Here is a 27,014-nt window from a genome sequence, read left to right as displayed (position 1 = left end):
TTCTTTCATCTATTATACCAGCAAGCCATCACGCGACTCGCACCTTCGCTGACCAATCTCTCAAGCCGAGGACTGATCTGATCTTTCCGGGCAGGTCTGTAACTTCGACCCCCTCTATTCAGCTCATCAATCATCGATCTTTGAACACATCTGGACTCTCACGCCAACGGCGGTGCAGTCCTAGTTCCTCACCTCAAAATTGTCAATCACAATGACACCGTCAGCGACCACAAGTGAGATTGAAACGTCAGTCTCCTGAATGCAATGCTCCTTGCCCTTTTATTTGCTCTCTTTTCAAAAAGATTCACTGACCTGACACCTTGCAGCTTCAAAATAACGCTTAAGAAGCAGCAAATGCCCGACTTTACCATCCTCTGCGGCGACTACAGCTGGAAAGTCCACAGTCATCTCTTTGACAGGCATTCTAAGGCCTTCAAGGCTATATTCCAGGTTCGTGTGGTCCCTTGGCTCAGCCCGGGAAGGAAGATAGGTCTGATCCCTGAAGACCCAGCTCGGACCCCAATCATAGCACTGTTCTGTGCTGTGCTGTTCTGTATTTGTGACCTTCAGCCTCTGATCATGTGTTTGTAGGAAGGAGCAACCAAAGAATGGACCGCGGCCGAATCACCCGTCGTCGTCGCTCACCTCATCCTCTGGGTCTACACGTCAGGGTACGGCGACCTCGCTGGGGAGGCGGACCAGACAGGCGATTTCATGCCAGCCATGACGATCGACGAGCTGATGAAGCACGGTCTTGTCCGACCGTCGTGCGCAGATGGATCGCCTGGGGTGCTGAGTCCGGTGGACGAGCTCTTCATGCCGGCGGAGAAGGAGTGGGTCCCTGACACGCTGCATGCGGCTATATACCTCCTTGCGAGCAGATACGGGATCGTCGAGTTGAAGGAGAAGGCGGCTGACGAGATCGACATCATTCTCACGGAACTCGACTGGGAGAGGACGTGTTTCATGCCCTTGCTGGGCGAGTTGTTTGGCGTCAAGAATGGTTGTGGAGTCGAGAAGAGTACGAAGACTGAGGCTGGCGATCATGATGGCAATCCTGCAGACTGCAATGGTGTCGAAGATAACCAGTGCGTCACCGATACCAAGCCGTCCGCTGTGGCTCCGGCCGTGAGAGCGGACTCGGCAGCGCCAGTCTCGCTCTGCCCGAAAAACGATGCGAAGGTGTGGAATACCCTCGCCGAGGAAGCGGCTAGTGGATTTGACGCCTACCAGCTTGACCCTGTCTTCCGGCGCGTGATGGTGAACCATCCGCACTTCAACTGGGAGGTGTCGACGAGGTTGCAGAAGAAGTTCGCCGAGACGCAGACGCAGTTGGCTAAGAAGGAAGAGCTCATCCACGGACTGGCGGTCAAGGACGCAGCGAAAGGGAAGAAGGGTCGCAAGACGAAGAAGGAGAAGGAGAAGGAGAAAACTACAGGCTAGGGATGCTGATGTAAGGGAGAGGCACACGCAAGGCGAAACAACTGAGTAGTTGTGCTGTCTCTGCGAAGCTGAATGTCACCAGACAGATGGACGTTCTTATGAGCTTGCGGTGTGCACCTGCCTTTCGTCCTTGGGCCTGAGCTGCGCGAAAGCAGAAGCAGGAGCAGAAGGGAGACATGACTTCGGAGCACGCCAAATAGCCGTCCGTTTGGAAAGGCCCACAAGGTTGGCGTTGGTTGCTTCATCGCTCGCTTACAGTTGATGCATCAAACTCGAGCTTCTGGTCCGTATGAGACCTGGGTGTACCATGTAGACCTGCGTTCTCAGCTATGCCTCGGAACGCCATGAAACGCATAATCGAGCGACAGCGACTCTATATCTTCTCATGCTGCAGGGTGTCTGCAAAACTGGAGGCCTGAAAAAGCCAGTAGGGAGCACGAGCATAGCAGCTTCGAAGAGAAGTGCTTTACACGATTGGCGAAGAGTGTATCTCGAGTCGTAAATCAGAGAGGGTCGTGGCATGATGTCGTTGGCCGGCTGGTTCTCATTTCAGCTGGAAATCGTCAAAGCCTCGTTCATGGCTTGGTCAAAAGCCTGGCCTTCCGCCCATGACATCGAGTATCGGTAAAAGGGTACTCCGTAGTTGCTAGTGCTACGCGCATTGCCAGCTCGAGGACTTTGAGTTGGCCTCGCTTTGCTCCAAAAGTGGCTTTGGATGGCCGAATTGACGAGAGCTTCCCACAAAAGCAGACGAACGCTCAAGACTGGAGCTGCGTAGAATGCGATAGGTGTTGGTGGATGTCATGGCAGTGGCATAAAGTTTTCGCCTATGCAGCTGGAGTCACGCTTGGTAGGTGCTTGGGGATGCTTCCGTGTGTATTCCTTCGATACAGTAAAGACAGGCGAAGCTCAGCGCATATAACTCAAGCCACATTTTACATTCCATCCTATATCCTGCATCGCATGGCGGACAAAGCAAGATTCAGCTCCCGCGGCTCAAGCCACTTCTCAATCCGCCTCTCGTCACGCGACGGGTCGATAGGCTTCGAGTACCGGCCCTACTGAAGCTTCGCTCAGCGGTACGTTCAGCTCACGAGCGGCACGCCTGCTATGCGGCGTCGAGGTCGAGCACCGAGTCGAAGTATATGAGTCTAGCCAGCCGGCAAAGGGATAGGCATGTTCAGAAGTTGTACGGTCCCCTTGCTCTGACTTAGGCCACAATTTCCGCTCCAACACTTCGTGGGTCTTCTCTTGTCCTTTCCTGTCTGTCCGCGTTGAAAGATGTATATCCTCAAATGCCTCCTCTCTTTGACCCTTTCGATCACGCTCGTGCTCGGGGCTTCAGTCCCGGTGAACAGAGACAAAGGTGAGGTCACCCATTTCTGACCCTTGAGGCCAACGGCTGAATGCTTTACACAGGCGCCCACAGAGCCTTCGGAGATAAAAGCCAACACACACCCAGTAATGTGACCGACGACTGTAACGCCCACGATTGCATGTTGTCGTGCCCAGTTTACGGCTATTGCAACGACGACGGCGTATGTGAATGCACATGCGATGCTGAGGGATGCGAAACCTTCTGCTACCCATGTGATGCCTACTGCATCCTTGGCGGATGTACGTGCGGTAGCAATTGTGACGGGCTGGCCAACCCAGATCCAAGCCACAGCATCTCCGTCCCAGCAGCTGCGGAAGCAGGCAACGAGCTTCTTTTCTCCAGCGCTCTGGGCTGCGACGCGGAAGACTGCAGCGAGAATTGTGCGCCAGGGTGTGATCACTGCTATTGTTTCTTGGGAGAATGCGTGTGCGACCATGCTGGCCACGAGGCCTGCGAACAAGACGCCTGCATTGCCGACTGTCCGGCAAAGTGCGATAGATGCTATTGTCAGGGCGAGGCATGTGTCCGTGACATGAGTGGCCGCGAGGAGTGTAACCCGACTGACTGCGAGGATAATTGTCCTCCTGGATGTGATGGGTGCTTCTGCGAGTTTGACACATGCACTTGCAACAGGCCGCACGAAGGCCACACTCTCGAGTTGTAATGGAAGATCCTGACGCGGAAGGTCATGATTCTCAACGAGAAATGCTAGACGAGCGAAGTTCGTAGGTAGATCCTAGCAAAGGACTTGAGAACTTGAGGACCAGGTCAGCATTCCTCATTATGAGATGTAAAAGCACGGTCCTACCAGGACTCGTATGGCATCAGCCGTCAGTAGTGTCAGCTTTTTGCCGCTGCAGCAAGTAAAGTGCGCCGCCCACCAGGTGCAAGCTCCCAGTCACCAACACTTGTAAGTTCCCATGCTTATGGCTGGCTTCGTCCGCGTACTCCAACGCCTCTTCAATTGACGGTACGTATATGGAGCTCGCAGCCGGCTGGATCGACTCCCATAAGGCAGGGTATTGTTTCGGGAGGTCTGCCAGTGAGGGATCTGGGGCTTTCAGTGTTTTATCTATCCCTTGTCAGTATATAACTAGGCCTAAAGGCAAGGCCGATGAGTTGCCTACCAAATCGAACTTCTCCGTCACGGCATTCTTGGTACGTTGTAAACACCATTTCAGCACTTCGTATGGCATTTCGCTCGAGTGCTGTCCCCAGCGCTCTCAACAACGAAAGTCCGTCTCGCTCTTCCGAAATATGTGAGAAAATAACCAAACGTCGAGGTTCTTTGGGGCCACCATCGCGGTCAAGAGAGCTCGAAGTCATCTCAGCGAACCACTCAACCGCCTGTCCTATGCTCAATTCGTTATGAGCCCCGTCGAGAAACCAGGTACATCGCGGGGTTTTGATGATCTCGAATCTGCCAGGCCATGAGAAGTTCTCGATGCCTGTTTCGATATCCTGCTCGCTTAGCCGGCTTTTGTCAATGGGGCTCTTTGCGGAGAGAAATGTGTTGACGAGCGCAATAGCCAAGGAACAGTTGATCCGCTGCACGTGCGGACGCAACGCATTTGCATGGCGAGGCAGGGAAGGGTCGACTGAAACGATCGCAAACTCGACGTTCTTTTGACTCGCCCGAGCTCGCAACACGGCTTCCACGGCCGGCGTTTGTGGCGAGGAGAAAGCAGGAGTTCCAGTCTTGAAGATACCCGCCTTGTGCCACGCCACATCCTCGATCTCGGGTCCCAGTTGTGCGAGATGGTCCAGGCCGATGGAGGTGATTCCCGTCACTACTGGTGCAGCAATAACGTTCGTGGCGTCGTATTCGCCGCCATGATGAGTCTCGAAGATTGTTGCTCGCGTCCCCTCCCGCGTAAATGTGTGGATGGCTAGCAATGCCATGAACTGCAGAAACCGGGGCTGTTTTGCGTCATCGGTGGTGACTCTATCTGGCTGTAAGAACAACCGGTCCCAGATTTCAAAGAAGTACTTGGTGAACAAATCCTCCGAGATAGGCTGCCCGTCGATCTGGATCCGCTCTCGAATGCATGTAAGATCAGGTGAGGTGTAGAGACCAATTTTGTTCGGGAACCCTGTGCGTTGACCCCGTGCTTGTAAGAGGGATCGAGCAAAGGCACAGGTGCTGCCTTTGCCTTTTGTCCCAGCGACGTGTATGATGTTCAAGGCGGCTACGTCGACGTCCTTCGAGGTTAACATGTTAGTATCATCCGCGTCGGGCAGGAATTTTAACGAAGTACCGTATAGCCTATCTTTCCGAGCCAGTCCCGCATGCCTGTTATGCTTGGTGCGCCTCTGTAAGAAGAACGAGCTCCGGTGAATATGTTTGTTGTGGAGGGAAGAGTGGGAGTGGCATCGGTGACATGTGTGGGCCTTCCATTCCTCCTTCTGGTCTTGAGGAGCGTCAATGCGTTCTGCTCTTCGTGAGCAAAAATTTGTGAAATGACCAGGCGGCAGTGGCTCACCTCATATGTTCTTTTGGAGCACATCTTGGTGAGCGCTTGAAATATGCGAAAAGATTGGTTTGTGGTCTATGGGCAGGAACTGAGGGTGGCGTAGTGGGCTCACATCTGAGCGTCGGACGCCAGAAAAGAATTGCGAAAGCAAGGGAGCCGACGAGCGGAGCAATCAGCGTATCGGACGTGAATATGAAGAACGAAACCCCAGAATCCCGATCCAATATGAAGCTTTCAACACACAGCTCAGACACTAAACTCAGCAAAGAACATAACGGGAGGGCAGCGGCCCTGCTTCGCGCATTCTCATCTTGAAACCGTCATTCATCCTTGCATACGTATTGCTTTCTTGTCAACTATCCTATGCGACAGGACGGTTTCTGTATGCCAGCCGGAGCCGGAGCACCAGGAAGCTGCTGAATGTCGGAAGAGGACTGCCAGGAGCAAGGAGTGGAGGTTGCTGGAGCAGAGACGATACCAGACCATCACCTTTGCTGGCACGTGATACTCACGCGACTAGAACATCGGACACGTGACGGACATTCTACAGTATTGCCAGCTTTCCCTCTACTGTACGGAGTAGCAATCTTGATCTCAAGCATCTAATACCTCTCGTTGTGGTAGAGCTAAGACAACGTAAGGCCGCGAAGCCAAGAGCCACACGACCTTTGACATATACATGATTCCGGCGAGGCAGTCCACATGACAGGGTCGTGATTGACATTGAGGCGGCCGCCGTGACTGAACAAAGTCCAGCGTGCCACCAAGGAGATCCGATTGTCTTTCCTATGTACACTGCTATCTGACACCAGACGCCGATGCCCATTATTAGCACCACCGAGGGAACCCGCTTCGCCAGCTCTTGGTGCAGTCATTACTTTTGTACACAGGATGTATTTCAAACCACGTGATAGGGAGGGGAAACGTCGTCAGGGTCGTGTCAAGATTAAGCGATATTCCCAGCCATGCCCTGTTGGAGTTTGGTTAGCAGACGTAGAAAAAGCAAAGTAGAGCAGGTCATGGGTGCTCCGAACTTACCAGGAAGATCGCTTGCACCGCTAGCTGCAAACTCCAGAGGCCAACCTTTTTGAACCGTCTCAACCGGGCCTGCTCGTCCGTGACATCCCTCGCAAAGGCATCGTACACCTCGGCCGACAAGTCGTCCATCAAGCCGGAGTCAAATACCGTCCAACTGCCGTCGAAATCTGAGAGCCGCTTGACAACCCTACAGTTGATTGGAATGAACGTGCGCCGCGAGTTGATATAGGCGACAATGGGCCGGATCAGTGCATTGTTGATGTACGAGAGGTCACGCGTGAACAGTGGCACCACAGCCCGAACGTCATTCAGGTGGATGCGCAAATCCATGACAAGAAATCGCTTGTCCTCGTCTCTCACTGCTTGAGCACCGGGCAAAGGTACGACGACCCCTCCAACGGCAACGGGTTCGCCCCCGGTGACATAATCATCTAGATTCTGTTGCTCGATATGTTTCTTGGAAGTAAGCGTGGCTTCCATGCGCTCGTAGAAATCGGTCATGACTTTTATGACCGAGTCGTCGCTGTCGTTGGGTATCATAATGTCGGCCACAATGTCGACATTGCCTTCGTGGATCCAGGACAAAGGTCCAGCTGCGCCGCGATTGATGTGGTCGATGTTGATCCCATCTATGCGAATGCGAGACTGCTTCTTCCAAGGCTCATTAGAAGGATGTTCCGGGTCGTTGAGTTGAACACCAGTATAGGAATGCGTCTGGCGAGGATGGATGGTGAAGAGAGACTTGTCGAACTCTCCGGTAATGCTGTTGGCAGAGAGGAAGTCGTAGAATAACCATTGTTTCCGCAACCGAGGCAAGTCTGCGTTGTAGATGCTGACCGGGAACGGCCTGAAACCCTCAGGTTGGAGTACAGTCAAAAGGAGATCCTCAATCTTGAAAGACTCAATTTCGAAGTCACCAGGGTTGTGTTCATGTCGGTATGACTTCGGATCGACCTGCTCGCCCGTCGCAAAGACATGCGTCCTATCGACAACGCCTCTCACATGTTTGACCTCGACGTTCTGTAAGGGACCTTTCGAGTTCCACCATTTGTTGAAAGACAGGGTCACATTGACCTCCCCAATGGTGATGTCAAATTGGGTGTAATTCTGCTCCTCTCTGGGAACGGGGTCTTCGGTCGAGGATGCCTGGGCAGCTGCTTCTGGCGAACCCTTGGACACGTTGGGCTTGGTTCGACCTGGGCGGCGAGAGACAAAGACGTTCTTGAACGTAATGACGCCGTCGCCCCATTTGGGTACTATGGCGGACTCAAAGACGACGTGTAAGCCCGAGGATTTGGTCAAGTAGTTCCCAATCCAGCCGGCTAGGGTCTCCTGCGCGAAGACGGTATTGATGGCCAGGATGGCCAGCGAGACGAAGGTGGTCGTACCGATGACAAACCAGATGACGTGACCCAGAGCGATCCATGAGATGAAGCCGACAATCTCATCCATGTTAAACGGCCGGCTGCTCTTGATGGTGAACCATTTGAAGTGCACCTTCAGTCGGGACCAGAAACCCGTCGCTGCTGCCAGAAGTTCTTGCTTTGTTGGGCGGTGAAATTGTGGCATGTGTAGTCTATCATAGAAGCTGCCTGGATGTGCATGGTGTTGCCCTGAACCAGCTTTAGAGGCCGCGTCTCCCACTGCCGGTTTCGATGCATGCCCTGCGCCGTCTTGTCTGGAGTGTCCATCTCTTCTCTTGTCCGATTTCTCTCCGAGAGCTCGAGTGGTACGAAGATCTCGATGCTGTATAGCACCAGGACGAGCCCGCAGACAGCTCCCAAGCTCTCCCTGGTGCGCTCGAAGCCCTAACGCCCCAGGATTGCATGTGTATGTATTTTGCACAGGAAGACAATTCGGGTGTGCGGGAATCAATCTCGATTGTGGTCGGGAGAGCCGTAGGTGCCAGCTCTGGTGCTGAGAAGCCCGCGCTCGTGAGTAAAGCGACACAGGTTGCCCTAGGCGGCCCAAGGGATTGTCGGGAGCATTGGCGGTTGATATCCGTCTGGGAACATGATATTTGAAGCTTCGGTCGACACGGCGTTGGACAACTCGTGTCGCCCGTGGCGCGATGGCAGCGATTCTCGAGACATCGCATATGCCCCGAAACAAGGCTTCAGTCATGATTGATGCGGCATGTTGCTTGGAGGATCAATCAACCTGCAGACGCCTCTGTGACAGTGATGTCGCAGACGAGGCAAAAGCATGTGCAAGATGATGCAACGGCAAAGTCGCGGTTGGCGGTGCGGAGAGTCACATCCACATCCGCATCCAGGCCACATCCTTTTTTCCACACTGCGGAGAAATTTCTTGACGACGACACGAACCTTGCCGCCAGCCACACCCATCCGGTGTACGACAGGAATACTACAGAGGCGGAGAGACAGGATGCCTGCACCAACAGCCCTGCAGCGCGCTCCCGCTGCCCTTGGAGATTCAGAACCGAACGAGATCTCACTACCAACTACCACACACGATGAAGAACAAGACCTCGACATAATGACAGAGCCAAAGCTACAACCCTCTCCTCCACAGAGACCAGCCGAACCAGACTCATCCATGGAAGTAGATGAAGAAGGCCGGTCACGCTTCCTGCCCGCCACCACCTCCTCATCTTCCCCCTCGGACCCAGCAATCCGAATCCAGTCCCGCAAGGTTCCCATCCCACCGCACCGCATGTCGCCGCTCAAGACGTCCTGGCCGAAGATCTACCCGCCTCTAGTCGAGCACCTCAAACTCCAGGTGCGCATGAACATCAAGTCCAAAGCCGTCGAACTGCGCACCTCGAAGTTCACCACCGACGCCGGCGCACTGCAGAAGGGCGAGGATTTTGTCAAGGCATTTACCTTGGGATTTGACGTCGACGACGCCATAGCGCTGCTCCGGCTCGACGATCTGTACATTGAGACGTTTGAAATCAAGGATGTCAAGACCCTGCAGGGCGAGCACTTGGGCCGCGCGATCGGGCGGATAGCAGGCAAGGACGGGAAGACCAAGTTTGCAATCGAGAATACTAGTAAGACGAGGCTTGTATTGGCTGACTCCAAGATCCACATTCTCGGTGGCTTCCAGAATATCAGGATTGCGAGGGAGGCGGTCGTGAGTTTGATCCTTGGCGCGCCGCCGGGCAAGGTTTATGGGAATTTGAGGACAGTAGCGAGTCGAATGAAGGAGAGGTTTTAGGTATTGACGCTCAGCCCTCAAAAGATTTCACGACCGAATATGAACACATGAACAAGGATCAAGGCGCGGGAAGGGTTTACGGAAAAGGCATGCGCTAGGCGTTGGCTGGCCGGGGCATCTGCGGTTGACAGCTGAGAATCGGAAGAAATGAGATAGACCGGTCTATTGATGGCCTAAGACAGACCACCTGCCTGTCCTCCAGGCGCCTCTGAGCCTGATCCTGTTTCGCCGAGCTATGCATACGGTTTTGACGGTGGATTTAGTCTCTCTTGAGGGGCGTGAACGACTCCTCGATTCCATCATTTGTTATCACCATCATCTGCAGCCCATCACCAACCTCAATATGCCGCTCCGTCGCACTCGTGAAGGCATCCTTGACCAATCCGACAACAACATCCTGGGGCAACTGCTCGATCTGCCGCTGCTGCAAATCATGTCCCTTGCCCGACGCCGGGATGTACTGGTTCTTGTAGTTGACTTGGTTGTCTAGGAAAGGCATGATCAGACTCGCCGCTGCGCCCGCTGCTCGACATTGTTCTCGCTCATAGCTTCCCACCGGATCGTATGAGTAGAGTGCTCCCTTGCCGTCTTCGTCCAACCCCCCGAGAATTGCGTGCACGTAGTAGGGGAAGAATCTCTTCTGGTATAGGATTGTAGACAGTCGCTGCGCACATGCCTTCACACTCATGGGCTTGCCGTGTTGGTATTTGTACATTTTGACGATGGCGTCGAGCCGTTCCTTCAGCGCGTTGCCGTCGGCTGCAAAGCCCACCACTGCGAGCACGATGCGGGATGCCTTTTCGTCCGAGGAATCTTCGCCGATGCGGAACAGTTTGGGCACGAACCGGGAGTTGATGTTGTAGCCCGACGTAGAACGCGTGTCGCCTGCCAGAATGGCAAAGTCGGCGCCCGTGATGCCTAACGTCGAGCCGCCATTGTCCGTGTATCTGTGCCGGTTAGTTCCTGAGCTTAAGGCTGGCGAGTGGTGAGCACTCACGGATAGAAGGCATGTTGTCTGGTTCCTGCCGCTTGGAGTGGTCCAGCAGCTGCATTGGAGAACGAGTAGCCCGGCTGATCAGATGCGATAGGACCCGCATTCATTAAAGAAGCCATTGTGATACTGGGTGGACGGTATCTTAGGAATGGACGAGCGATGAGCTTGGAATTGTGAATGTCTCTTACGAAAGTACGAGTACGCAACTGCTCAGCCTAGATGTGATGGCGCGCAGCTGTGGCTAGTGTCACCTGCCCAGCCACATCCCGCTGCGCCACAGGTACCCGCCTCGTTTCCTCGACCTTGAATCACCATTCAAGCCGAGCTCATCTGGGGCATCATCCTGCCATTCTTCCAGCGCTCATAATGAGTGGCCTGGGTCTTGTTGGCTATGGAAGCAGTGACAGCGATGATGAGCCACCTACCAGAGGACCCGGGCCCTTGCGAGCTTCTTCGAATAATGTCGCCGAAGACCGAAAACTTGCAGCTAATGGCACAACCAAAACAAGAGAGGTTGATACAGCGGAAAACGGCCATGAAGCGGCTGCCAAAGACATAGATGACGATGGGCCGATGGTAGGTCCGACGATGCCCGAACAATTTGACGACCATGAGCAAGAACAGCCATTTGAGCCTGAACGACGAATGTCCGAACGGGAGACTATTCATCATCTCACACAGGCGACTCATCCCATAACGTCCATACCACCGTCGCCACCCAGTTCCCCTGATCCAGCACTCAATGCGAAATTCAGGCGATTCTTGGAACTCAAGGCGAAGGAAGTTCACTTCAACGAGGATCTGGCAAATAAGTCAACCTTCAGAAATCCAGGCATCCTGGCTACCATGATTAGTCGAGCAGGTCTAGAAGAGCGGGATCAGTACAGAACCTCTCTGCCGGTAGAGATCTTCAATCCCGGGGGATTTCCCGCCACTGCGTACAAGGAAGAACTTCTCCGCAACCAACAGAGTCTGAGAGAACAAGAACAGGCCACCAAGAAGACACTTTCGGCTGCCGGAAAGAGAACCATCGAGTTCGCTTCCGCCGGGACTTCTGCCACCTCCAGTCGAGAGTCGACGGCGGAACTACCAAACAAGCGGAAACGGCCTTGATGGCATGTTTGACGTGTGCCCATTAGACCTTGATGAAGGGCTAAAACGATCCGAGATGGTGTGGAAGACCCATATCAGAGGGTGGGAGAGATCAGGGCAACTCGTCGTTGGGCTGTCTGCCTAGTTCCGAGGTCTCTTGTTCTCAACGCCGCAACGTGCTTCTGCCTACGAAGATGGCCTCTCCTTCCCGAGACCATTCCGAACTGGTCGCTGTTGATGACAAGCGTGAGTCTCAGGGAGGGTTTCTGAGATGCTGGCTTTGGAGTGCCACCCCAGACAGCTCGTACGAGCACACCCTCATTTCTGGATGATAGTCAGCGGAAGCCACGTAGCAAAGATAAAGAATCAGCAAGACGATGTTTTCAGACAGCTGAATGGCTACGCGTAGATCTGGTCGGTGGAAGAGGGTGTTCGTGATGGGCATGGAACCCGTGGGGACAAAGATGATTGGATCGAGGCAAGGACCGGAGGAGGCCAATCATAGGGAAGGACTCGGCTCGTCTATGTGTTCATCCAGCTGAAACGTCGCGTCGGTACCTGATAGAGGGGTTGCTCGGACAGTCCGGTATACAGAAAAAGGCGCATCACGGCACGAGTAAGCTCCAAGTCGTCGATGTGAGTGTGACGGGGGCCATATTGCTCTCTGTCGACTCTGTCAGGCAGGGGAAAGGAGACACTTTCGTGGTTCTGCATTCTGCATCAATAATCCTCGTAATCTTCGCTTCGCTTGTCGGATTTTCAGGGTCCAGAATCTTATTGACGGTGGAAGGACGAGCTCGATAGCCAAACGCAGCCTGGGGTGGCGGCCCCAGCTGCCTAAGCTGCAGCTCTAGGCGGCTGTTAGGCGTGGCCCTAACCCCATTAGCAGCGAGGAGGACCTCCTGTCTGTGAGCCGAGCACGTCTGTTTCATCCGCTGCGGCAAGTGTTTGACAATTTGACGGGACGCACCTCTGGCAGACGAGACGGTCCGGTCTCCTTGCAGATGAAGGATCAGATGCTGGCTCGTGCAAAAACCCGAGTCAGCGCACTGACAAATTGTCAAGGCTCGAGAAGATCATAATATGTTGCTTCGGACACGTTTCGAGCGCGACGGCTGGTGACGGCGAGACCTTCGTACAGTGAGGTGTACCTACTTCGAACGTACTATCTCGTAGGCTTACGCTAGGTTCGTTAGTAGAAGCTTGTGGAGGCTGATTGCGTCTTTCTGGAGGACTTGCCAAACGAGTGGGAGCCAGTTGGACGCTCGCACTGGGCCTCTACCAGGTACCCTGACATCCACCACAACCCTCACACGCCTCACAGCATCCTCAGAGCACCATCCTTGACACCAATCACCTGCATATCGACGGCTTCCCGGCGCTTAACTGCCACACCAGAACCTGCACCTTACTCGACCTGCTGTAGGGAGCACGAGCGAATTGAGGCTTCTCCGTTGGAGCTGTGACTTTCTGGCGCCGCTGTCAACTCCTCTTCACGCTTCTTCGCGCAGCTGGCCTGTCAGCGGGCTCCAAGTGTTTCTCCCCTGTCGCTGTACCAATAATGGCTGGAAGTTAAACACGCCGATTCCAGATGCAGCCTGATCGAGTTGACCGAAATGTCCGAATTGACCGGCGACACACTTTCCCCTCTGTCTTCCCAGGATCGCCTGGCCAAAACAGCCGCCGCTGTTTCGACTTCACCGCTGGCCGGTCCTCACCCGTACATTCTAGCCTCTCGCAAGCAGCAGAACCCCTCGGTGCTACAGGCTGGCCTAATTCCTCGAGACTACCTGAGCAGGCTCTCCAGCTCAAGGTCAACTTCGGGCCCACCATCCAGGGTTTCAGAAGAAAATAATCTATACGGGCAGATACCAGCAACAACTAATGAGTCGGGGAAAGGGTCGGCCGAATATACAGCAGAGGACGGGACTCTCTTGACGCGTGAGCAGCGCAACAACAGCGGTGGTGCGCGAGCTGAACCAGACGCTGCGCCCAGCCACAGAAAATCAAACATCATATCCCGCTCGCAGACTCAAAAGGACCAAGGGCCCAACTCATTATCAGATTCGCCGAAGTCTTACGGCTCGCTGACGTCCAACACCAGCGGGCAGCAACCCGACAACATGCCGCGGACGTCGTCGATCGATTCCGCCATCTCCAGCATCTCAAATCCCTCGCAACTGGGAAGAAGTGCAGGCGAGGGCAAAGAACCGACGCGAGAGGAGGTCCTCACCCTCATTGCTACGGCTGGTTCGGCAGAGAATCTGATACAGCACCTCCTGAGGGACAAGAATCATGCCGCTGCTCAGAATGCGCAGTTGTGGAAACTCGTGGACAAGCAGCGCGCACTCTTAATAGGCCTGAACAAGGACTTGGAGCGGCTAACAAAGGAAAGAGATCGGTACAGGAAGAAAGTGAAAGAGGCCCAGGCTCAACCTCCAGCTGCACAAGTCGACCGCCTACGGACGGAAGGAGGATACTCACCCCAATCTGATGGGGAGCCTTCGGGTACATTCCAGGGGCCGACGTCGGTGGCAGGGTCAGGTCTGAAGCTGAGGCAAGATGCGCAGACTCCCAGCAAGACTGCCGAGACCGATGTCAATGTGCAGAGCTCGCCAGTCGACCCTGCCATGCTGCCATCACCTCTCCATTTACAACAACAGGCGCCTAAGGTGCAGAGCCTTGCAACACATCTCGCCCAACCCAGCTTTGCGATTACCGAACCAACTCCGCTTTCAGAGAAGCCTTCCAAGTCGTTCCAGGCTTCCAGAAAGGCACCACCAAGACCACTGGATCTCCGTCCGGCGAAGGATGAAGCACACGATCATCAGATTGTTGTACCAGCCGAGGTAGTAGTGAGTGGAGACGAAGACGAGGACAAAGTGCCTATTCAGCGAGGTCGGCGGAAGACTCGAGAAGAAGATGATCGAGACCGAGAGCTGCTTGCACTCAAGGAGCAAGAGGCAAGGAGTCGGTCGAAGAGAGACAAAAAGACAAAGGCAGACGAAGCAGATGTGACCACAGTTGAGCAGCTGCCTCTTCCACCCGCTGCTGCCGAAGTCACCCAGACTTTACCTCCGCGTCAAGATCACCTGTCGCCGTCATCCGTCACATCAGGTTCTGTGGCTTCATCCACTCAACCTCTACGAAGCCCCGGTCTTCCCATGAGCCCTCGGCCGTTGATCGGATCTGCACTACCCATGTCTCCACGTCTACATGGTGGTAACTTCCCTCTTTCTCCCCGTGCGCCGAAGATGCCTCTTCCGATGCCAACAACTCCTGGCACTCAGGCACCTGCTCCACAGCACCAGTCACAAGCAGGTGCTTCCGAGGCACAGAAGAAGGTCGGTCCTTCAACACTATCTAAGATGAACACCACTGCAAGCGCCGAGTCAGATCGCAGCCAGGTTCACGAGTCGCCTTTGAGCCCTGGCGAGGCACCAGCAGTCAGCCGCAGACTTGCCGATCCTAGCTGGCCGGACCTCCTATTACCTCCAAATGCCCTGCCCTCCATCCAGGTCAAGGTAGCCTCTTCTCGCCTACGACCCTCCAGAAACAGCATGCTTGGGCTGAGGACCCAGGAAGAGAATGCATCATTCAGCCTGTCAGTTTTCGAACGTGCAACCTCATCCGAACTCTGGCGGGTTGAAAAGTATCCGAGCTCGCTTGCAAATCTCGAACAACAGCTGAGGCCCCGGTGTGGGGATTTGCCAAAACTGCCCGACCGCAAATTCTTCGTGGGTCACGCCCCAGCAATGGTTGACGCGCGAAGAAGTTCGATCGACGCCTACTTCGACGATCTCCTGGACACTCCCATGGACGAGAAAGCCGCCGCAATCATTTGCCGATTCCTCTCGACGGAGGTCATGGAGCCGCAAGCCACTCTGCCTTCGCAGAATCGTGAAGACGCACAGCCGAAACCCAGTCAAGAATTCCACTCAGGTATTCCCACCAAATCGGGCTACCTGACCAAAAAGGGCAAGAATTTCGGAGGATGGAAGTCGCGATACTTCGTCCTGGACAGCCCAGAATTGCGATATTTTGAAGCTCCTGGCGGTGCGCACCTCGGGACCATTAAGCTGCTCCATGCCCGCATCGGCCGGCAGACGCAATCTGACCCAGCAGTACATGCAGAGGTCGAATCCGAGAACCAGTTTCGTCATGCCTTTCTCATCCTTGAGCCCAAACGCAAAGACCTGAACAGCCATGTTCGCCACGTGCTTTGTGCCGAGAGCGATGCAGAGCGGGACGAGTGGGTAGAAACGTTACTGCACTACATCGATGAGAAGCCGGTCGATCCTAAGTCACAGTATGGAGCTGGCATCCAGGCATCACAAACGAAAGAGGCTAGGAACGGTCCAAAGCTCGGATATGAGGAGGGTGAGTCGCGATCCAACGGCAGCCCGCAGACGCATATGGACACACCGTCTCCGTCCAATGCCTCCAGCCACACTCCAGAGCTTTTTCCAGAGCCAATACCGGCCTCCAAGCCTTTCAATATCTCGGGTCCCATGAACGGCTCGGTGATCTCAGATGCTGGGAGCTGGGGCAACAAGTCCACAGGGAGCAGCAATAGCAAAGAGCGAGAGCAAAAGAAGCGCAATCTCTTCCATTTCAGGAGACCTTCGTATGAACAACTGGCCCCTGTGCAACCAGCCCAGCCCAAGCGTCCCGAGCTCAATGCCCATCGGGGCGGGCACGTCCGGCCAGTGTTTGGGATGCAGTTACAAGAGGCGGTAGAGTACTACTCACCAGTGGACGTTGATGTCTATCTTCCTGCCGTGGTGTACCGCTGTATCGAATTTCTCCGGGCCAAGAATGCTACAAATGAGGAAGGCCTGTTCCGACTGAGCGGATCAAACATCGTCATTCGCCTGTTGAAGGATCGCTTCAACATGGAAGGTGATGTCGATCTGCTGACGGAGGACGAGGATTACGACATCAACGCCGTTGCCTCGCTGCTGAAGACGTATCTCCGAGAACTGCCCTCGACCATCCTCACCCGGGAGTTGCATCTCGAGTTTCTCAAGGGCCTGGAATTAGCGGACAAGCCACAAAAGATATCCACATTCAACACTTTGGTGCACCAATTGCCATCGGCCAATTTCTCCCTCTTGCGGACCCTCTCACAGTATCTGCTCGAGGTGGTCCAAAATGCCGAACGAAACAAAATGACAATTAAGAATGTGGGCATTGTGTTCTCGCCCACGCTCAATATTCCAGCACCGTTATTTGCCATGTTCCTGACAGATTTCGATGCAATCTTCGATAAGCCTGTCGAGCGGGACTCAGTCCGGTCGATCGACGTGGAGCGTGAGGAGGGCACTCTTACTCCCGAAGACATTCGATCTCCCCGTCGACAGATGTTTAGCGACTTACCGACGCCGATGTATAATCAAGACAGCTTTGCTCAGAACGCAAGGGTTGCGCCCAATGCCAAAGCAGTCGGGAGGCCGTCCGATCACCCGCTTGACCCCGCCACGGATCTCGGCTTCGCACCGATACAGTCATCGTACGAGTCCCGACAGTATGTCTCGATCCCGCATGAGATGCCCATGGCACCGCCGAGATACCCACCTCCGCAGCCTCCGCAACAGCAAGGAGGAACTACTCAATACGGAGGGTCGAACAACATGTTGGCCCCCGACAATGCGACCACCACTAAGGCCAGGCGCCGTGAGAGCTCGATGTTGTTCTTGTAAAGGCGTGTTCAGGAATCGTATGGCGGCCAATTGGTCGCATAGACCCGGTTGCTGTGCTGTGTTTATTTTCACTTCACAATACCCCATTTGCTTGCAGGCCTACTCGTTTTGTGTCTCTTGGAAAGATCTACTCTCAGTGCGAGCATCTGAGGCGTGGATCTGGTTCCCGTGTACGATCTTTGCGCAGTGGGAAGGGAAAGCTCGGGATTTTTCGTACTTCATCCGCCACCACTTAATGAAGTGCTATCGTGGAACTTCGGGATCTTTGGAAAAATGGTCAAAGGAACTAGACGACGGGATGAAAGAGGCGAGGAGCTCTGGGTCATAGGTGGCGGGAAGCGGAAAGGCTGAGACAGGCCTTGTGGATGCCAGGGCTGAAGGATGAGCGTCCGAAGATGACTAAAGCCAGAATTATGTCCCATGTTGCTCGTGCGATTGCTGCTTAGGGCTCTTGCCTCCCCACTCCGCGGTGCTTCCTCCGATCGCTGTGTCGTTCCTCTCGTGTTCCAGTCTCGCAGTGAATTTGTGACGGCAGTGAACGGTCACTGGCCTTCTCATCTGCCACCATAGACTTTGAGTGGTTGGCAACGATCCAAGCGCTAATAGATTTCATAAGCCCTTGCAGAGTACTCCGTAGATGCTAGTTCTCGGAATCGCTCGAGGAATGTCCGATTACTGGAAGCAGCAACAACGACAGGAGGGTCTGACAAGTGGCCGCCGTGTAGGAGCAGGCACCCGGTGCTAGTGCAGCGTTAGGGGGGTTACGCGAGGTGGTCAACGTCCAGATTTACGAGTACAGACTCGTACAAACTCTCCGGGTACGATGGTCGCGCTGTGAGGGCGCCGTGTTAGTGCTGGCTAGGGTGCAGTATGTAGGGCTGGCTCCCGGTCCAACGCTCCCTATCGATTTACCCCGTTGGCCGGTCTCCCGCTATTATACGGTCACTTATACCGCATTTGCGCACACGACCTTCGCATCAGGTTCAGTCTCGATTCATTGTTGTTTCGTTACTCCGTACACCAATCATACTATGTAATCATCAAGTCCCACAGCAGAGCGGAGTGCGTCGAGTCCAGTTGCCTACCGCGATGATTAAGTCGACGGACTCCTGTCAGCAACGCCAGATCTTCATCCACCCAAAGTCAAAAGTCACGATCGTCTTCACAAAAGTCAGCACCCTCCCCTGTCAGCAGCCCCACTGGAGAGAGCCAAACTGGGACTCCGGCACAGATGGCAACTTCTCATTGGGAACATCCTGGCATACTCCCTGCGTTAGCGAGACCAGGCAGCCCCTGACAATCAGCCTCCACAGCCAGCCTTACGGCCACCACGCGTCTTAGCCCCGACGTCGAGGCAGTCGACCGTAGCCGTTTGCGTTATTGTGCGACGAGTCAATGCGCCCCTGGTTGATCGCACAGTAAACAATGGCACCGAGACTGTGACCATTGCCACGCCACGACGCCTATCACAACATACGCTGCAGTCAGATTCCACTTGTGACCGGACACCAAGTCGACGCGAGTTGCTCCCCGCCTTATTCGCGGTAGACTGTTTTTGATTTCTGTTTAGTGCAGAGACCCGCCCATCGAATCAGCATGGATCTCGGCCGTGGACGCCTGAATTGGATTACCATGGCTGGCTTCCTCCGCTGACAGCCAAGCCCGGGCGGGTTCGAGCAAGCATTTTGAGAGGGAAAATCACCGTGCGCAAGCATTGACGGTCCAAGGCTTGACTGGCTTCACTGTCCGTAGCGCGCGAGGTACGCCTCCTGCAGCAACATGTGCGCTTGGACAAACTCAAAGTCGACCCACGTTCACCGACCTTTCCCGGCTCTAGGTTCAGCGCTTGCCGGAAAGGAACATGCCCATTTGGAACACGATCATGGGGTTGCAACACGCTATTGGTTCTGGCAAGGGTAAGCGAATCTAGCCTCGCTAAGAAGAGGCTTGTATACTGCGCGCTCCGGAGACGTTCGACTAACAAGCCCCCCGGTTGTTTATTATTGACTGCAGTGGGTGTGACACGAACCACGAATATTTGAAGGCACTGGAGCCCGTCCCTTCTTTCCAGTCCTGTTTTCCCTTCTCGGTACTCGGTTTCAATCGTTCCTGCCTTGGACGGTGCTGCGCCTGATACCTCTGGCTTCTCGTTCAGGTCACTGCGGTTCTCTCTCCAGTATTACCATCATGGCCGACGAACCTCCCACAGCTGCCCCTGCTAAAGATGCGCCCGAGACTAAGCCCGCTCATCTAGTACAAGACACCGAGAGATCGGTGGCTCCATCCCTCTCTAGCGGAGAGCACAACAATGAAAAGGGCGATGCTCCAGCCAATGCAGCCCTCGATCTCGATCGCATTGGTGAAACCGAGGGGTACTTGCTCGATGAGGCGGCCGTCCGCGAGAGATACAACATTGCACCCGAGGTTGCCCTCAAAACGTCCAAGAACGGCAAGCTTTTGATCCCTCAACCTACCAACGACCCAGAGGACCCTCTGAACTGGACTCGATGGAAGAAGGCCGCTATCTTACTGGTCATCGGTGTCAATGCCGCCACCTCGGACTACTCTGCCGCGACAGGTGCCAGCGCTCTCATCCCCCAGGCAGAGCAGTGGCATATCAGCCCCAACACGGTCAACCATGCCACTGCTGGAAACACGTTCTGTCTTGGGGTGGGTGGCATCTTCACCATTTGGCTATCAGCCTGGATTGGTCGTCTTCCCGTCCTCTTCTGGTTTGGCTGTCTCTCGGCCGGTACAGCAGCCTGGTCTGCGGCAGCCCAGTCTTTCGAGTCATATATGGCATCTCGCATTTTGAACGGCATCTTCGCCGTTGCTGGAGCTGGAGGTGGTCTCATGTGGATCAAGGATGTTTGGTTCTTTCACGAGCATGCGCGGAAAATCAACATATGGAGTACAGCCATAATCCTGTCACCCTTCCTCGGACCTCAATTCATGGCGGCGATCCTCAGTACATCTACCTGGAGGACTGGCATGTGGTTGAACTTTGGAATCATTGCAGTGAGTCGACTTCCATGTGTTCTCTTCATATCTCAAGGCTAACGACAATTCAGCTCGGCCTAGTATTGACGATCGCTTTGGGAGACGAGACGTTCTATCCGCGCCATCTGATGCCTGATCGCATCCCGAAGCGGCAAAACCGCCTTCTCCGACTCATTGGCGTCGAACAGTATAAGCAAAAGTATACCACCAACACCTTTCTCGAGGCTGGTAGTCGGTTGTGGTATGCAGTGTTGAAACTGCCTGTCTTCTTGACTTGCCTGTTTTATTTCTTCGACTGTAGGTACCCCTGCTTCGTTGTCCCTCCTGATGCTGATGGTCGATTTTAGTTCCGTGGACAATTGGGACAAATACTACTATCGGGCTGTTCATCCTCCCAGCCTACAGCTTCGACTTCCGCAATCTTGCAGCTCTTTACGTGGCCCCAGTCGTGGGTGCTGTCCTCGGTCTTATAGTCGGACATTTCCTGTTCGGCCTCATCGAGAAGGTCTGGGCAAGGTACCACAATGGTGTGATTGCGCCCGAGAACAGACTGGTCATCATTTGGCTCGTCCTGCCCCTCAAGCTCGTCGGATACAACCTGATCGGCGCGACCTTGCAAAACGCGAGGACGTGGAGTTTCTATGTGTTGGCAGTGGGGTGGGCCCTCCACAACTTTGCGACCATAATCACAACGGCTGCCGTTGGCGCATACTTGCTGGACGCGTATCCCGAAGCTGCTGGCGAGTCCGCAGCCCTGATCAACTTCGCCCGAACCCTTGGCGGATTCATCGTGGGGTATGTTGTGGCCAGTTATCCCCATGGTGTACGACCCCGTTCGCTGACTTCCTTTCCTGGCAGATATATTCAAATCAACTGGGTCAGCTCCGCCGGTGCACAGACCGCGTACGGCATCCAGACGGGGATCATGGGCGCCGCCTTCTTCATCGTCGTGTTCCTGCAATTCTTTGGCGCGAGGCTGAGACACGCCCAAGGCCCCTTGAAGTTCAAGACTTATTAGGTGCAGGACAGTATCTATGTGGTACTTGGGCAGTAACGTGAGGGCGGATACTGAGTACCAGATACCGAATACCTGCTGCCTGCTTTCGCGAGTCAGTGTCCTGTTCATACGGTGCTACGGCTTTCGATATTAGTGAACTCGATACCTCAGCAGCGAGTCCTGTTACTGTATAGTTAGCAGATACATTTATAGTGAGACAGAATAATACAATACTTCTGTACGACTTATGCTAGTTGGTGCTGAGACTCTTCCGATGACTTTGAGATTCGGTCGTACTGGAGAGGAAGAATCGTAGTATGAGTGTGTGTGCGTGCGTGTGTGTGTGTGTTAGTTAGATAAGTGGTCTCGGAGACATGCTGGCTGTAACGGCGAGGATGGAATATCAACACGAAGTACCTCGATAAACAAGGACACTATATATAGGTAGGCGGACTGGGAGGGGTGCTGGCTGTAACGGCGAAGAGACAGTATTAATACAGCGTATTTCAATGAATAAGCACCTACACCACACTTAGACGCGGGCGGACTCGGAGAGCTCAAACAGCTGCCATGGCCACGGCGTATGCTAAGCGGACACGGCCACAGTATTCTGGAACAACTCGAAATGACTCGGCGGACGACTGAGGCAACTCAAAGCCGTGGACATGCTCCGTTGGTACCGTATGACGGATTACAGTATATGGCTCTGGCACTCTTCCTAGCATACCTCCCCGATTACACGCCTTGCTCCCCTGAAACTGCAGCCTCGTGCCTTCTCGTCGAACATAAGTCGTGTTCGCGTGGGCCGGCAAGGCTGCTCCGAACCAACTACCTACTGTAGGTAAGGTGAACTGTAGGAACAGTACTCCGTATATCGGTCCGATCCCTCGCTGTACTGGCACCACTCATACACACTAACTCTGATCACCCAGTACTCTACCGCACGTTTTCTATAATATATAGGGATCGTTGGACTGGGAGCGTGTCCTACCACAGGACGGAGTACGCTACACTGTACTGTACTCTATCCGGCACCAACCTCGCCCCGCATGCTACTGCACTCGCCCCGCATGCTACTGCACTCGCCTACCCCGTCTTATGCGGCGCGACCATCGTACCCCGGTACAGTAGTTTGTCTGCTGGCACCACTCATATACTAACTCTGATCTGCAAGTCTCTGGAGCGCGCTTGTCACACCACAATGCCTACTACAGCAGGTGACCTGCCAGCTACAGCTACGGTAGACCTGTGGGCTGGTTCATGAGGCATGTATCTCATTGCTGCCGTCTTTGGCTCAAGCAGGACGTAGCTCAATCCTACACAGCATGGTATCGCATCAGCTGCAAAGTGGACAACTAGATTCATGCTCGTGCTCTCCTTTCCTTATTGTAGGTGATGCCCGATGAGGAGAGTAGGAACGCCAAACCTCCATGCAGCAAGATCATCCACCTGCTCCTGTGTCCCGTACAAACTTCTCCCCGAGAACCACTGATATAACGCCATGTAACTTCCTTGGAATGTGGCGCCAGCTACGCGACGAGTCCATAGTCTGACCCTTCATGATCGTGCTGCCACGAGCGGGTATCATTCCTCTGTCCAAAACATTCTGAGGCACCATAGAAGCACGACCGTCTCTTGCGATGTTGTGCGTCTCGAAAACTTGGACCAGCTGACAGTTCACGTCGCCATCCATAAATATAGACGCCATAATGTGCCGCAGTTGGTCAACTGCAACTTCTGTACAGATCCACCGCCGTTGGTGACGCCGTCTCACTCCGGAAAAACACAAAACAAAAAGGTATAGAGTAATTACATGCCGGGAGTTCTGCCCACTTGAGAAGCGGACCGAGTCTTCAACCCGAGAAGTTGGAATGTACGCCGGTGTACGCCGGTATACGCCGAATGCTGGCTGCAAAAACGCCATCTGAGGCCGTGTCGTAGGGTTGATTCGGACGAACCCGCCCAAGACGTATATTCATCATGTCGTCGCTCAATGTATAAGTCATGCCCGTGGTGGTGTGGCAGCGGCAGTAGTTGAAGGGGTCCCGCTTCGGTGAGAGATCGGTGGTGATGCTCTGCTCGGCGAGGCGATAGCAGGTGCTGAGGCACGTTTCTGAATCACCTGAAGCTTCTTCCGGATGATCGCGAGCCGTTGCCGGATACTGGCGACCACTGCATACGTGTTAGCCTTCGGAGTCTGTAGACAGAACACATGCAGGAGATACTTACAGTTCTTAACAGTCCGCCTATCCTCGGCTTCCAGGCCATTGATCGGAGCCAGATCCTCTTTCTCGTCCTGATCGCTTATGCCACTGCCTTGGCTCGAAAGATTATCATCGTCACTCTCCAGAACAGCCTCCAACATACGAATCGCCGTGACATATGAGATTTCACATCCGGCCAAGTCTTCATTCGTCAATTCGTTGATCGCCGCTGCTCGACTCATCTCAAGCGCTCGGTCATACATCAGCTTCTCCGCAGTAATGCCCGAGCTGACAACAACGTGATCTGCGGACGTGCCCAGTCCTGCGCTGGAGGCAGAAGTGGATGAGATGTTGTTCGGATGGCTGGGATGGTCCTCGGGGAGACGTCGCTGGTTATCGATGAGCTTGAGTCGGACGAGATCTGCCTTTTCAAGAACTTCATTAAAGCGATTTCGGATCCATTGCACGACGTTGTTCATTCTCTGCCCCGTGGCCGCTGAGTTGGGGCTTGTTCGATATGTGGGATCGCCAGGTGCATCGGCACGATTTTTACGAGCCCACCAGCGTGCTGCAGTATCCATGCCCTTAGCTAGAAGTGCCAACGCTTTGACATAAAGGACAAGCGCCTCCTCTGCCACAATGACTGTCGCTTCAATGGTGAGGTCCTCATTCGAGGCTGCAAACGGCCCATCAGCGACGTTGTCGCCAGAGGCATTGCGCAAGCCCAGACCTGGTTGGGAGGGGCCGGCAGGAATCAGTTGCTTGTACTTGACTTCGGCAAACCCATAGACAACGTCGCTCCTGGTCGCAATCTCTTCAACGGTCTGGATGTATCTGCTGTCTTCATCGCCAGCCGGTGCTCCTTTAGAGTCACCAACCACGACCAGGCTGCTTTGCGTCCCGGGATATGTCGGGAACGGATTGTACGTAATCGGAGGAGATTTGCCACCGCGGATCAAGTTGACGGGAGGAGAGAATCCTACGCCGAAAAGCCGACCGCTAGCCATATTCAAGGCTTTTGAGATAGCCGAAGTCGCTGATCCGGGGCTTGGTCCATAGCGTCTCTCGTAAGAGTTCTGACGCTGGTGCATCGAGTCCGGTCTTCTCCCAGAAGCGATCTGGACCGCACGAGAAGCACTGGTCTGTGCACCAGTGACAGAGCCAGGGGCACCTTGCGTCGTAGCTCTCCGGACCATGGCACCGGATTTGGGAGACATGGCAGTCTGGATGTTTCTGTTCAGTCGAGGACTAGCCTCCAGCTCGTCAGCCAAGGCGTTGACCTCCACAGCCTTCTTTTCCACAAGAACATAGTCGCGCTCGAATGCAATATCTTGAGCGACGCGTTCTCTCTCACTCTCTTCTTGCTGCTTCCGCAGGGCCGCTTCCTGGGCTGTATTGTAGACTTGATCGCGCAATGAGGAAGGCGGCAGCTTGTGCGAGCCGGCGCTGCTCTGACGCGCCATTGGAGTTGAGGATGGGCGACCCACCAATTCTTGTCTCCCTGGCGCGGTGGCGTGAGGATGCAGAGCAGGGCGAGTCTCAACAGGGCTGGATCCCGACTCCAGGGCCGCCTGCAGCTCGTCGACGGCAACTCTCTGCGTCGCTATAGGTTCCCTTGGGCCAGATGATGGACGACTCGTCGAATAACGTCTTGATAAATTGTCTTCAGACGCGGTCTTTGATGACTCGAGATAAGGACTTTCTGGTTCTTTCCTGGAGCCAGGACGAGCCAAACCAATCGGTTCTGTTCGACTGTTACGCCGTCGGCTGCTCTCCAATAGTGCCGGCTCTGGGGGCACATCCTCGGGGTGGAGACCCGGGATAGGGCCTGACACCACCTCGTTGCTGAAGAAGTCAGGAAATGTCATTCTCTCGTCTGGATCCCTCTTAAGGAGCAGTCGAATGAGCTTTTTCATTTCCTCGGAGATGATGTATTCGTCTCCAAACTTGATCTTATCCTCACTCTTCTCAATTTTCCGAAGCAGTTCGACATGGTTCGAAGCTCGAAACGGCGGGCGTGCAGTCATCATCTCAAAAAGCACGGTTCCCACAGACCAGAGATCGGCCTTTGCACCGTATTTCTCGTACCGTAGAATCTCGGGTGCCATGTACAGGGGCGAGCCACACAGGGTCTCAGCAAGGGCTGTCGAAGGCAGCGACCGAGCAAAGCCAAAGTCTGCAATCTTCAGCATAGGCAGCGATTTGATGCCGGTCACCGGCTCTAACGAGTCGTCGCCGACTTTGTAGGGCATAGGGTTCGGCTTGTGCTTCTCGAAGTACTCGGGTGAAGGGTTGAGCAGTAGGTTTTGTGGCTTGACGTCTCGGTGGATGAGGTTCTTAGCACGGAGAAACTGTAAAGCACTAGCGAGTTGCTTCAAGAAATGCCGGACAACCACCTCGTGAAGACCGCCGTATCTCGGATTGGGATATTTGAGCATCATATTGCCCACCAGATCACTGTCCTTGATCTCATTTCGCCTCTTGATGAAGTGTGACAGATCGCCGAGAGCAACGTATTCCATGATCAGGTGGATGTGGGAGCTCGATTCCTTGCAGTCGATGAGGGCGACGATGTGAGGATGATGTAGGCCCTTGAGGATGGAAATCTCCGAAGTCAGGTTGTCCTTGAGTTTCTTGTTCAACTTGGACATGTTGACGGATTTGATTGCCACGATGCTCTGAGTGCCGGACGTGCTCTGTGAAGTTGTCAGTGCGTCTTCGAGAATTGGTGGCACGCCGTGACTCACTGTATGGATGGCCTTGTAGACTGTTGCGAAGCTGCCTCGACCGATCTCTTCATGGCGCTGGAAGCTGCCTATTCGCTCCGAGTCCTTCGACCTCCTCGGAGCCGACGACTGTGAAGTTGTGGACGCCATCTTCTTCCCTTCACCTCCACCGCCTACTTCGGTCGATAATGCCGGTCGGGGATGCTGAGGTGAGGCGACGTGAAGGTTACCTTCTGACTTGAGGTGGAAGACCCAACCAAGTGGTGTGGCCCATGGATTGCTCGAGATGGAGACAAGGCAGAACTGACAGGCTCACGGCTGGTTTGTGGCACCAGGTAGCAGTAGCAGATAGCAGGCGACAAGTCGAATGAGAGTGTGGAGATGGCGCAATCGGACGGTAGGCTGCGTGATTCGGGGTCCGTGCCACTCGACTTCACTGAACTGCAACAAACAGTGTGGGGTTGAAAGGACTGTATTGAAGTGATTTAGCTGAAGTGGTGGTTGGGTTGTGCGATGCGGTTGTGGGAGGTCGTGGTCGTCGGGCGCGAGCCTGGGGAATACAGGGCGTGGTTGGACAGACTGAGTGACGCACTGCAGTGACTCTTGGCCCGGTCAAGTGAACAGCAGCCGCAACACGCACAATAGACGATAATGCGACGAATGGAACCTCAAAAACTCAAGATAACAATAGATGGTCTGAAGAACAAGTACTACAGCGAGAGGAGAGCAGCAGAGAGCAGCGGGCGAAGTTAGTCATGCAGTCAGTCCAGTCATTCACTACAT

General features: G+C 54.3%; 9 protein-coding genes across 9 annotated transcripts; 5 read left to right on the top strand and 4 right to left on the bottom strand.

The window, feature by feature from the left end:
* Positions 1-354: 354 nt before the first annotated feature.
* Positions 355-1,443, top strand: A1O7_01874 (uncharacterized protein; the record flags this gene model as incomplete). Its single annotated transcript, XM_007755910.1, has 2 exons — positions 355-450; positions 592-1,443. 2 exons carry the CDS (start codon positions 355-357, stop codon positions 1,441-1,443), a joined length of 948 nt encoding a protein of 315 aa, XP_007754100.1.
* Positions 1,444-3,645: 2,202 nt separating this feature from the next.
* On the bottom strand, positions 3,646-5,328 carry A1O7_01873 (folylpolyglutamate synthase; the record flags this gene model as incomplete). The annotated part of the gene is made up of 4 exons (XM_007755909.1): positions 3,646-3,893; positions 3,949-5,023; positions 5,080-5,253; positions 5,305-5,328. 4 exons carry the CDS (start codon positions 5,326-5,328, stop codon positions 3,646-3,648), a joined length of 1,521 nt encoding a protein of 506 aa, XP_007754099.1.
* Positions 5,329-6,241: 913 nt separating this feature from the next.
* A1O7_01872 (uncharacterized protein) lies at positions 6,242-7,902 on the bottom strand (the record flags this gene model as incomplete). The annotated part of the gene is made up of 2 exons (XM_007755908.1): positions 6,242-6,265; positions 6,334-7,902. 2 exons carry the CDS (start codon positions 7,900-7,902, stop codon positions 6,242-6,244), a joined length of 1,593 nt encoding a protein of 530 aa, XP_007754098.1.
* An 819-nt stretch (positions 7,903-8,721) lies between these two features.
* Positions 8,722-9,516, top strand: A1O7_01871 (pre-rRNA-processing protein PNO1; the record flags this gene model as incomplete). Its single annotated transcript, XM_007755907.1, has 1 exon — positions 8,722-9,516. The coding sequence occupies one exon, from the start codon at positions 8,722-8,724 to the stop codon at positions 9,514-9,516; it is 795 nt and encodes a 264-aa protein (XP_007754097.1).
* Positions 9,517-9,775: 259 nt separating this feature from the next.
* Positions 9,776-10,629, bottom strand: A1O7_01870 (20S proteasome subunit beta 6; the record flags this gene model as incomplete). The annotated part of the gene is made up of 2 exons (XM_007755906.1): positions 9,776-10,463; positions 10,514-10,629. 2 exons carry the CDS (start codon positions 10,627-10,629, stop codon positions 9,776-9,778), a joined length of 804 nt encoding a protein of 267 aa, XP_007754096.1.
* Positions 10,630-10,876: 247 nt separating this feature from the next.
* A1O7_01869 (uncharacterized protein) lies at positions 10,877-11,623 on the top strand (the record flags this gene model as incomplete). The annotated part of the gene is made up of 1 exon (XM_007755905.1): positions 10,877-11,623. One exon carries the CDS (start codon positions 10,877-10,879, stop codon positions 11,621-11,623), a length of 747 nt encoding a protein of 248 aa, XP_007754095.1.
* Positions 11,624-13,218: 1,595 nt separating this feature from the next.
* Positions 13,219-17,304, top strand: A1O7_01868 (uncharacterized protein; the record flags this gene model as incomplete). Its single annotated transcript, XM_007755904.1, has 1 exon — positions 13,219-17,304. The coding sequence occupies one exon, from the start codon at positions 13,219-13,221 to the stop codon at positions 17,302-17,304; it is 4,086 nt and encodes a 1,361-aa protein (XP_007754094.1).
* A 2,187-nt stretch (positions 17,305-19,491) lies between these two features.
* Positions 19,492-21,322, top strand: A1O7_01867 (uncharacterized protein; the record flags this gene model as incomplete). The annotated part of the gene is made up of 4 exons (XM_007755903.1): positions 19,492-20,322; positions 20,376-20,601; positions 20,652-21,099; positions 21,163-21,322. The coding sequence occupies 4 exons, from the start codon at positions 19,492-19,494 to the stop codon at positions 21,320-21,322; spliced, it is 1,665 nt and encodes a 554-aa protein (XP_007754093.1).
* A 1,981-nt stretch (positions 21,323-23,303) lies between these two features.
* On the bottom strand, positions 23,304-26,381 carry A1O7_01866 (ULK/ULK protein kinase; the record flags this gene model as incomplete). The annotated part of the gene is made up of 3 exons (XM_007755902.1): positions 23,304-23,473; positions 23,531-26,201; positions 26,253-26,381. The coding sequence occupies 3 exons, from the start codon at positions 26,379-26,381 to the stop codon at positions 23,304-23,306; spliced, it is 2,970 nt and encodes a 989-aa protein (XP_007754092.1).
* Between the last annotated feature and the right edge of the window lie 633 nt (positions 26,382-27,014).

This window comes from Cladophialophora yegresii, assembly GCF_000585515.1.
Source record: "Cladophialophora yegresii CBS 114405 chromosome Unknown aczIN-supercont1.1, whole genome shotgun sequence".
Taxonomy (NCBI): domain Eukaryota; kingdom Fungi; phylum Ascomycota; class Eurotiomycetes; order Chaetothyriales; family Herpotrichiellaceae; genus Cladophialophora; species Cladophialophora yegresii.
Note: the sequence above shows the minus strand (reverse complement) of the source record. Positions and strands in the feature narration are given on the sequence as shown.